At 37.8% G+C, this 11,591-nt stretch overlaps 1 protein-coding gene across 1 annotated transcript; it reads left to right on the top strand.

Moving 5' to 3' along the window:
* The first annotated feature begins 456 nt into the window (after positions 1 to 456).
* Positions 457 to 10,458, top strand: LOC108976714 (cuticle protein 19.8). Its single transcript, XM_018945976.1, has 3 exons — positions 457 to 986; positions 1,846 to 1,989; positions 9,845 to 10,458. Exons 1-3 carry the CDS (start codon positions 669 to 671, stop codon positions 10,178 to 10,180), a joined length of 798 nt encoding a protein of 265 aa, XP_018801521.1. The 5' UTR covers positions 457 to 668; the 3' UTR covers positions 10,181 to 10,458.
* The last annotated feature ends 1,133 nt before the right edge of the window (positions 10,459 to 11,591 follow it).

Below are 11,591 nucleotides of genomic sequence, written 5' to 3'. Positions count from 1 at the left end.
CGTGGCTCACACCAACAACTCTACGAACATGCACACATAAATGTGTGTGTAAGTATGCGGAGAGAGTGCCAAGATATTGCGGTCCAAGCCAATCGAAAGTGATCTTACACCAATGACGTCACATGCGTTGGGGTACACCATTGGCGTTTGCGTTAGCGTCGGTCTCGCTCCCAACGAAAGTGAAAACCAAACGAGCGCGCAACTAACCGAAACGAATGGTATTGTACGACGGTGTTGTGGGCCGGAGCCGGTTGTGCGCAATGCTAATACCGAAGATATCGTTAACGACAACTACACGCGTTCCTCAGCAGCCTGTAGCAGCAACAAATGCAACAAACGAAAACCCAAATCCAAAAAAGAAGCAAGCAACAAATAGCTAAAAAGCTAGCAAACAAATAAGCAGAAAAAGAGTAGACAAGTTGCCGTGGCTTGTTGGGCGCATATAAAAGACGCTTTGGACGCTCGGCGGGTTGCAGATACTTTTTTGGTACCTACGAGGACGAACGAGTAGCGGTTGGGTGTGCAAATATAACAACTAAAGTTTGAGTTTTTCTGTGCTATCATTATAATTGCTGTTATTATTGTTGTTGTGGCAGTGTGTGCATTCGAAGTAAAAGCGGAGCGCGAAACGTTCAGTTCAAAAATCAAATTAAATTTCCAAAATTAAAATGAGTTCTACACTGCGTTTACTCGCGCTTTTGGGTGTGATTGTGTTAGTGCGAGCGCAACAACAGAATGTTGATCCCGCTTACCTGCGTCAATACTATCAGCAATTGCAACAGCAACAACATCAACAACAAAGCGGCGATGCTACGCCAATTTACGAACAAAATTCCGAGCAAACACAACAGTATGCGGGACAAGGACAACAGGTCCAGTATCGCCTGAAGGATACCGTGCGCGAACAGATACAGGCACAACAACAGCAACAACATCAAGGCGGCGGTTATGTAGCGCCTTCGGTGCGCGAATATCAGCCGCAACAGGTGAGGACACGTTGAAAATTTTTACATAAAATAAAATTGAATAACAAATTTATAAAAAATTAAAAGAAATTAAGAAAGAAAATAAATTAAATTAAATAAAAAATGTAATAATATAAAATAAAATAAAATAAAAAAAAATAAAAAAATAAAATAAAATAATATTAAGCTAATTTAAATTGAGTTTAAATAAATTAAAATTTAAAAAAACGAGAAAAAAATTAACTTCAGTAGTTCTTAAGCTCTACTATAGCTTACCTTTCACAAACACAAAGATTTTGTACAAGAACTTGATTTTGATCGATCAGCTTGTATGGCAGCTATATGATGTGCTGGTCCGATCATGAACAATATATTCGGAGATTGTAGCGTTACTTTGAAAAATAATAAATTCAAAATTTGGTGAAGATATCTTGTCAAATAAAAAACTTTTTCATACAAGGACTCGATTTGGATAGGTCAGTTTCTATGACAGTTATGTGCTATAAATCTAATCTCAACAATTTATATTTAGATTGTAGTGTTATCTTGGATATAATCTTAACCAAATTTTATAAGGACAAATGTTCGACGAAACAGATTTCCGTAAAAGAACTTGATTTTGAAAGTACTATTTGTATGGCAGTCATATGCCGGTATTCAATTTCAGACCGATATCTCAAAAACTGATGGACTTTTTCGCGGAAATACAGACCAGATATGGTTATATCGACTCAGATCGTCAGGGTTATATTTTATATACATACACTTCGTGCCAAAAAAGAAAAAATACAACTAAAACTTAAATTTTAAAATAAAATGCTTAACCCGAGTCTCCCTTTACTTAATCACTCATATATGTATCTTATTGTCTGCCTTTTAGGTGCAATACCAGCCGCAGCAGTATCGTCCACAGCCACAAGCCGTTAGTCCACCACGTCACTCGCAGCCTCAGTACCAGCCACAGAAGGCTAAATTGCAGGCACAACGTCCACAACAACAACCCGAGGAGGAGGAATACGATGATGTAAGTAAAATGTTCGACGAAATTGCCACTTAAACTTTAAAAGCAAAATTAAAAACTGAAAAAATTTGCTTAAGCCATTTGAACAGACTTTATGTATACATGCAAATACATATGTACTTATTATATACACAATACTTACATATCCATATGTACATAGAGCAGCTTATATTGAGTAAAGGTGTAGTTACATAATATGAATAGCGCAATACCTTCAAGTGTCTTTAAGCACCGGCAATAGCAATGACAAATGCAATAACAACAACATATGTATGCATAAATAATTGCTGTAATTCCAATTCATCACACACCAATTGCTGCAATGAGCATTTAAATTGCAGCATTTTAATCGCTTTTTCTGACACTTAAAGTATTTAAAGTGTGCTGGAGTTTAACAAGTCGCAAGGTGATTTTTGATTGAGATATCTTTTAAGATTTTGCATTTCAAATTTGAATTTTTTTTAATACTGGTTTGTAGAATTTATGACTTTTCTATACAGATTTTATATTTCAAACAATTTTTTTTTTTTTTAATTTTGTTAAAATTGAAGTTTTTCAGATATTTCCGCAAAGATTATTTTAAAGTTTAAAAATATTTTTTTTTTTTTTGGTTAAAGCTGAAAAATGTTAATCAGCTATCTAATCTAAATGATTTTTATTAAATTATGTTGAAGTCGTTTGCTTTGTTCTTTTACTAGTAAGCTTTATGATATGTAGAGACTTTATGATCTGATTGAAAAAAAAAAAACATAAAGCTATCTATAGTTATTTTTTGGAAATATCAGGCTCTAGCCATTTTTACGCTGAAATTTTAAAAAATATGTGGCTGAAGTTACACTTTGCTGAGTAGAGAGAGTATAGAATGTTCCTTTGGAAGATATTTGCAGAGAATCCTCGCTAAAATCAGCATCACCTTTTGGCATATTCGGGGTTTGATTATATAATGCTACATCTCTTCCTTAATTAATTGTTTATTTTCATATTTTAAAAATATAGTAAACATTAGAACTATAGAAATCAATTTAGACTAGAGTCGATAATTTTTCTATCAAATCACAGTGGGTTGAAACCCTAAACCCTAAAAAACAAAGAGAAAACCTTTGCGCAGAAATAGTAAACAACGCTTTTAAACCGTAAATATCAAATCGCTGAATACAATTCTAACGTGAAAAAGACTTCCGAGTCCTATGGCACAATAAATTGTTTCAAACGCTTTAAAAGCAACTTCGCTTTTAATTAATCATAAGGCGGACTTTGACTAATTTTCGTTTTTGTTTGTTACCCCATTTTGAAATTTAGTTTTCAAATAGAACAAAATGACGTTTTAAATACTTTTCCAAAACTTTTTTTCAAAAACTTCACTTCAAACACTCAAATGGCTTTTTGAAATTGACGGCCATCGACCAAATAATAAATTGTATTTTCCCTGCATTGTTAGACATTTGTACATAATCATTACGCTGGCGCATCGGATTGAGCACATGCGACTGCTGCATGCGTTCACATGAAGTTAACTGTGCAGTAGCATTGGCCATTGGTCGTTATGCGCAAATGCCCAAACGAGTAGCTCGCCCGTTAACGGCGAATTAATTACTTTTCAATTTTGTGTATGTGTGTGCACATGCATTAACTAATCACAAGCTGCGGGTGGTGGGCGGCACCGACTGATATTTATTTTTTCCTAATAGCCGAGCTGCTCGCATGTGTAATTGTTGTTATGACGATCGTTGGCAATGAGTTTGAAAAAAGCTGCTTATATTTATGAGGCATCCCATCAAAATTCATACAAACACATACATACATGTATGTGCATCCATCCATTTGCGTGTGACGCGTTCATCTGCTTAAAAGCATAGCGTTTAAGGTCATTAACTCATTTCGCCAAACTTCAAGTTGGCATGCAACTAGCTATTGCATTGATACGACTCGTTTGACTTGTACGGTGGCATGAAGCTGCTGAGAAATACATATGAACAATGGAATTGGCCGTTGCGCCTACTCTTGTTGCAACTTGGTTGGTTGGTTGGTTTTGCGGTTTTCTTGTTTGTTTGATATCTTTGTTTTGTGCAACACACATTATTCAGTTTCCAATGCGGAAATCAGCACTTATAATTACTCACATATTGATTTACATACGCATGTATATGTGTGTGTGTATGTTTAAAAATTTTTATAAAAGTAAAAGTTGTAATTCAGTCAATAATATTTTCCAACATTAGCAAAACATCTCGTTTAGGGAGGGAACCAGAATTGCAGTAAACATTTGAAGGAGATCTTCAGTAGATAGGAAGAGTGAAAACTTTGACTCAGGTAGTCTAATCTGATGAAAAATGGAATTTGTAAAAAAAATTTAAAACAAAAATATAAAACTCAGTAATATATCAGAGATATTTCTAAAGATTTATAAATTGTTACCAATAAAATTTAAACATTGATCCTCCTAAATTGATAATTCCTCAACCCATTATGTTCGATGGTCTCTTTTTGTGGTGGAGGACTCTAGAAAATACCACACTTGCAAAGAAACTCGAGAGCGTTCACCGGGCGGTGCTCATTAGCACTAAAGTCCACTCCAATGGCACTTAACGTTATCTTGCACATAGTGATCGTAGAAATCATAGGAAAGTCTTTGACTGTGAAAGTGGCTATCAGACTCAGAATCTGGGTTCATAAAAGAACACGTAACTGAGCACTCGGAAATTCTCACACACATTGATTTCATGCCGGATCACTTAGATCATGGGGTCGCCAAACTGAACTCTGGCGGTTCCTTCTCTGCCCATATACCGAGAAGGGAACTGTGGGTGGAAAGAAGTCGTTGGAAGGGAGTGGCAGGAAGCTTCTTTATGAATGGGTCAATGCTTGGTTCACTGTCAAGAGCTCTCTCATCAACTCCAGCTTCAGACTTCTTGACTATTGTAGTGTCTTCCAATCCAATGTTGTAGGCATTAAGGTAGCAATAGATCTGTAGCTCCAGGGTGCAGCCTCCTTCAGAGAAGTGACCATTCGCTCTGATAGCAGAGCGGCGATACTAGCCCTGAGCTCACTTACAACGCGTTCAGTGTTAGTCGAGGAGTGCTTAACCGTGCTATCAATAGCGTCGAGTGTCTTTGTGATAAGACTGGTATGGGTGCCGACCCATAGCGGAATCGCGGGAAACTGCGAAGCTGATGAGCTAGTAAGGAAAGGAAAGAATGGGAGCGTGTCGGTGTTGCCGTATCCTCTTGTATTATATTACTAGATAGCTGAGCTTGAAGGAAACTTGACCAGCGCTGGACAAGATCGATACATGCGATGTCGCAAAAGTCTTTTGACCCAAGATCGATCTTTGTCCTCAGTAAGGCCATTATTCTATTGACGTCCATGCTGTAAGGTTGAAAATCTTACCAGACTCCATTTGCATAAGCTGTATGGAAGAAGATAAGGTGGAAACAACTCAACATTTGCTTCTTGAATGCTCCCCGTTTGGGAGGTCAACACTTAAACACTTGGGAGCACATACCTTCAGTCATCCCACTGAACTGGTGGGAGTGGAAATTAAACGCATGTGCATATTTCTATTGGTTATTAATCGTTTTGCTAATTTATAAGTTCGAACACAGAAGTGCTCTTTTATAAAGCATTGGTGGCTGTGGTTTAAAGCTAAATGCAGGAAGGGCATTTTGTCCAATGTGGAGTCGCACTGCGGCCGGGTGCCGGACCCAAAGTACGGCAGAGGTTTTAGATGAGCCTCGAACCCGACCAAGGTGACTAGGTTTCCCTATCCACCCGAACCAATTGGAACCAAAAATTAAGTGCAAAATGCATTTATGCTTTGGGGCGCTGATCAACGCATTGTATTGATCTATGTGCTTCTTGCAATAGAAAGCACCGTGGAGTTTAGTCTTCATAGACAGGCATTCACGTAAGAACACATTAACACATTTTATAAAGCATCACAGTTGGACTACATATATAGCAGTACACATGCGAACTTCGATCAGCCATCTTACCTAACCTAACCTAATCCTTTTAAAAAATATTATGATTTCGTTTACCTCCTCTTGAAACATATAAACCGGTTAGAAAAATATCACAAAATTATGTATTTTACAGATCACCAGATCAAATCAGATGTTCAGTATGAAAAATGGTTGTAATGAAACAAAAAAAAAGAAATAAATAAAAGTTTCATAAATAAATAACTTACGTATTAAACATCAAAAAATAAATAACCTGGATTGCTTAAAAATGCGGACATATGCAACTAGAACATTCGTAAACTGAAATCGCTACCGGCATGGCAATCAACAGCTCATAATTAACCCAAATCAATCATGTTTTTGTTTTTAATTCTTTACTATTATGCTACTTAATTAATACTCTCGTTAATTTTCTTTACGACTTTTGACGATTGCAACAGTATCGTTGGAGCTATAATTAAAACATAATAAGTTAGAATTTTGAACAGTCGTTGCCCTCAACGCCTTAATAGTTTCGTAGACATATCTATGTTTGTATACTTGATGTCTGGTGGAGCACTTTGTATGTATGCACATATGTGTTTGTATATAATATGTGCATTCTGATATCGCCTACAATGGTAAATCACAATTAGCCTCCTTTTACTCGTTAACAACAATTTTTGTTGTCATGTGGTGTATGACAGTAAATGATTTCATTCATTTACGTTTTGTTTTATTTTTTTTTTTTGTTTTTTTTATTGTTTTGTGCTTCATTTTTGCCAACGTGCTTTAAATTCAATTATTTTTGGGTTGAAATCGAAACTTGCCTGACAACATTGGTGCTGCTTTGCACAACTCCAAGCGCTAGACATTCTAAATCCAGCACGCCAAATATTCAAAGTTCCGTTCCTTTGAATTCCAGCTGTAATGCAGTCGTATTTTTCTTGCTCTTGTTGTTGTATTGGTCGGTTGGTCTGTTGAAGTTATTTTTACTATTAAAAGGCGTGTGTATATATGTATGTAGTGGGCACTCATGTCATTCTCCGGCCAAACCCAAGTCGGTGTAGAAAGGAAAAGACCAAAAAGTGTTAAAAATTAATAAAAAAGAAAAAGAAAAAAGTTAACTAAGGCGGCAACGATGCTATAATACCCTACATAGTTAATTTTCTGAAAGCATATGAAAGATCTTCAGCTTGATTTTGGTCGGTCAGTTTGCATCTATATGTTATAGACTTAGTGTATATGATAGCGCCCTATCCTATAGTGATCCAATATCGGCGGTTTGGACAAATGAGTAACTACTTGGAAAGAAAACTCGTATGTCAAATTTCAAATTGATATCTCAAAAACTGTTGGAGTAAATCAACTCAGTTGGGTGATACAAACCCTGTTATACCCTATTCAGGGTATACATATAAAAAGTCAAACGTATTATTGTCAATAGTTGATACTTGTTAGGCGCTGATGCATTAAGCATGAGCGTGTATTGTGCGAGAGCGGCTTAACAACTACCTTAACCCAATTTTGGTCCAATAAAGCACCGTATCAGTTAATGCAATGGGCCAGATCTTTTCATTATTATATGCATTATCTCCATATCTGTGTTTGTATGCCTATGTATAGGTGTATACATATGCATATACAAATGTATGGAAATAGCGTTGGCGTTCCAACGCGGCAATTTGACCTTTCTTGGTTTATTTATAGCTCCCTCCGTTGTAATTGACTGCGGGGCGTTCTGAACCCGGCGCTGGCATTGTATTTTCATGCTTGTTCTGCCGCAATCACAGATTGTGGGTGTGCACTGTTGTGGCATCGCGAACTTGCAACACAGGCCAAGATTTATGCGCACTCTATGTAAAGCACCGACAGTTGCTGGCGTATAAACGCGCGAATGCATGCCGCTTATTTTTTTGTTTGTAATAAAACTTGTACGTAATTAACTACTACTCAATGCCAACTCAAGACGCCTCAAAACAATTTAGTAAACATTTTACGTTTTTTGTAAAAATAAAAAATATTATATTTAAAGTGGAAACTTGTGGTAAACTAGTTGATATTTAACCGCTTCGTTGGTGACGGCTACAGACGGGTGACTTCAATGTGTGACTATGAGGGTGGTTCAATAAGTATTTAACCTGCAAAATAAAAACAAAAAAATTGTAAAAAGGTCGAATTTTATACACACTGCTTTAAGCTCAAAGTATTTGTTGCGTTGCCTCAACTAATTAAACCCATCTGAAAAATACGTTTTCTAGGGATCTGCAAAGTCAGTCTTTGTATCGACGGTAAACGCCTCAAATGGCTCAAAAATCTGCCCGGCGAGTCAATTATTCTTATTTGGAAGCAAAGAGAACTCCAAGTCGTACGGTGCTAAATTTGATGAATATGGTGGATGCGGTAGTAGCTCGTTTGGAACCATTTTTCAGCAATTTAGTGTCGAATAGTAAAGACCTGTGATTGTCTGCCTCTAGTCCAAAATTCTTGAGCGGATAAAAGGTCGGATCCGTCGTTTACGTTGATCCGACTGTTGTAGAAACGGAACTTCCATCACGTCATCCTCCATGGTAGCCATTGTCGGGTCACTTGAGAGTAACTCATCGAAACCCGTCGTGGAACGAGTTTGACATCCAATAAACCAAAATGCAAAACCAATAATCCATCACATGTGATTTTACCTTTGTTCTTCTTAATTCTTCTAAAACCCGTGGACAAGACCTCTTCCCGGCGCTTTAAAAAATACAATGAAGAGAACGGTTTGGTTGAAAAAGTAATCGTGATTAGAATGCCTAAAGCCCCAGTAAATTCTAATACGATAGTGATGAGTCTTAGTCGAAGCAATATTTACAAAGTTATAGAAAAAATTCGGATCTGACTGATCAAATATTGTGTGTATTTCTAAGCGAAAATGCTGCTCGTAAAACTTGTTAAACATTCCGGAGTCTGTATAGCTTCCTCTAGCAATTAACATACCAGTAATTATAATCAAATCTCGATCAAATATTGTAACTAACTGGATTATTAGTGTAAAAGATAGACAAAGTATGCTTGCGCTTGCCAGCAGAAAAGAAATATTAAGCGCGCATGCGCAGATGATTGGTATGCAGCTGTGGCAGCGTCACCTCATGACTCTTGCAATAAATACCAATCTACTTGCGCAACTCGTACGAATATTCGTAGTGTTGCTGAAAATTATAATGCACTGCCGGCGGCCGGAGTATGTGCGCGGCATCTCGATTTTGTTACCGTTACAACACTTTCACTAGTGAACGTACATATGAAATGAGACTGGGGCTTTTGAAATCGCACGCAATATTTGTATGTATTCGCGCCACACATCGCACTGTCTAAATGTGCGCACGGGTAATTCATAGCACCCAGCCGTGTGCACAGAGCGGGGGGTGGCGGGTGGCGGCCGCCTGCTTGCCAGCCAATCTTACACTCGACCATCCAGCCGGTATGGCGAGCAATGCAGCTAGTGCCCGCAGTGACGGTGTCGTTGTCGGTGAATGCTGCAGGCCCACGTTGTTACCGTTAGCCCAGTTAAGCGCGCAATGCAAATGCAATACAAAACGATATGTGCGTGTGAGAGTGTCTCGTTATGGTGCATGCGCTTTGTGTGTCTAATGATGCAATCCAACGTTGGGTGGGTACGCGCTGATTACTCAATTCCACCAGACTGGGACACTTTTGAAATGGTGCACGCACAGCTCGTGCAGACTTCACTGCCTACACATTAATTATTGCAAGCGCATGCGCCCATTAGGCGACAGCCGACGGTGCGTTTTTTGGGTCATTAAGCAGAAATTAACATATCGCAATATGGTCTATATTTATTTATCCATTATTTCGGTGCTTGTAATTTATGTGAAAATTTAATGATAACGTTTTTATCTTTTCTTTTCGTCTTATAGCAAAACTCTTCTTACCAATTCGGTTTCGACGTTAAAGACGATGAATTCACCAACTATCAAAACCGCAAGGAAATACGCGACGGTTCGGTGATCAAAGGCAGCTATTCAGTGGTCGATTCGGATGGTTTCATACGTACCGTTAAATACACAGCTGATCCCAAGGAAGGTTTCAAAGCCGAAGTTATTCGTGAGCCCACCGATATTGTTGTGAAGATACCCACCCCTGCTCCTCAACCATTGGTGCGTCAAACTCACAAATCGCAGGATTATGCGCTGAAACCTTCGCAGCAATATCATCAGCAACAGCCACAGTACCATCAGCAATACCAGCAGTAGATGTGTTTAAGCGTGCCGTTGTGTAAGTTGAGCTTAGCTCACGGATAGAGTCGAATTTTGGTAGTCCACTTGACTTACTATATTGTGCTCTAGAACCGTATGCGATGTTCGCGCGTTGTGTGCGGTGTGTGCATAATAACACTTATTTTCATTTTCATCATAGGTTACACTTTATTTAAATCATCCTTTGTTCGAAACATTATATGGATTGTATGAAATTTTAATTTAAGTGCATATAGAATTTTTTAATCGAAATAAATTAAATGAAAAAACATGGAGTGATCGGGAATGTTATATGAAAAGTGGTGGGTTCAACTTTTATCTGCGATTTATTTATTTAGAAACTTAGAATGATCCCATTTCCATGTGAAGGTAATTTGGTAATGTCACGGTCATGGAAGAACTTGTAGATGTTGTCATAAGTGATCCATGCTTGAGCTGACACCACTTCATCTGGTGATCGGTTTAAATATGCAATCAACCTCTCGCAATCGCATTTTACACTGGCCACAGCAAGCTGAAGAAGCACTTACACAACATGGGCCTAGCTTCTTGTTTTAATTGCCGGTTCTACGCCAGGGAGCTGAAAAACTAGAACACCTGCTAATATACCGCACAGCAGTCTGCAGAAGTAGGTTAAAGACTCTGCGATCTATGTTTTCAAATATGGATCACATCGCTTTGTTAGCACCCAGCAGCATATTGGCCTTTATCAGTATATTGGGGCTAGATGAGGCTTTGTGATTTAGGAGAGGGCACAATAGACCATCAATAATGATCCACCATTTATCAGCATTAACCGAACGCTTTAGAAAAGGATTAATTTTGTTGGAATTCAACAGCGATTCGCAGATGGAAATTCGATCACAAAGTTATTCGTTCGTAAACTCGTGTGGCACCCATACTTCTTTTTGTATTCAGCCTTATGTGTATTGTTTGGCTTCTGGGCAATCGAAATAGTTCTTACATATCGGTTGGATTCAACGACTTCCGTTATTTTACCTTCTTTACTTTTTTAAGTTCTAATCAGTTCTAGAGAAAGCTGCCGAATTGATACTGCTTGCTTGGATATATAATATATCCTTTCATTTAAAAATACACCTCTGCTAGGAGAAGCACTTTGCCTCTAGGTGGCCTCCAAACTCATAAATAGAATGTGATCTCTGTTCACCGACAGTGTGATACTGTTGAATTATGCATTCAGTTGGATTTATTGCCTTAAATTGCTATCCTAATTAATATTGACCACAATATTAAGACGGAACAACTACAACTTCGAACTTAGAATTGAAACATTCAACTTAGAGCAAATGTGTGACAATTTAATAATATCAAATATCTGAAGTTATTTTCATTTAAATGTTCTGTAATTTGAGTATTTTCCAGAACTTAGTCATAAGATCTCGTCAGG

Source organism: Bactrocera latifrons, unplaced genomic scaffold, assembly GCF_001853355.1.
Source record: "Bactrocera latifrons isolate USDA-ARS-PBARC rearing strain unplaced genomic scaffold, ASM185335v1 scaffold_8, whole genome shotgun sequence".
Classification (NCBI taxonomy): domain Eukaryota; kingdom Metazoa; phylum Arthropoda; class Insecta; order Diptera; family Tephritidae; genus Bactrocera; species Bactrocera latifrons.
Note: the sequence above shows the minus strand (reverse complement) of the source record. Positions and strands in the feature narration are given on the sequence as shown.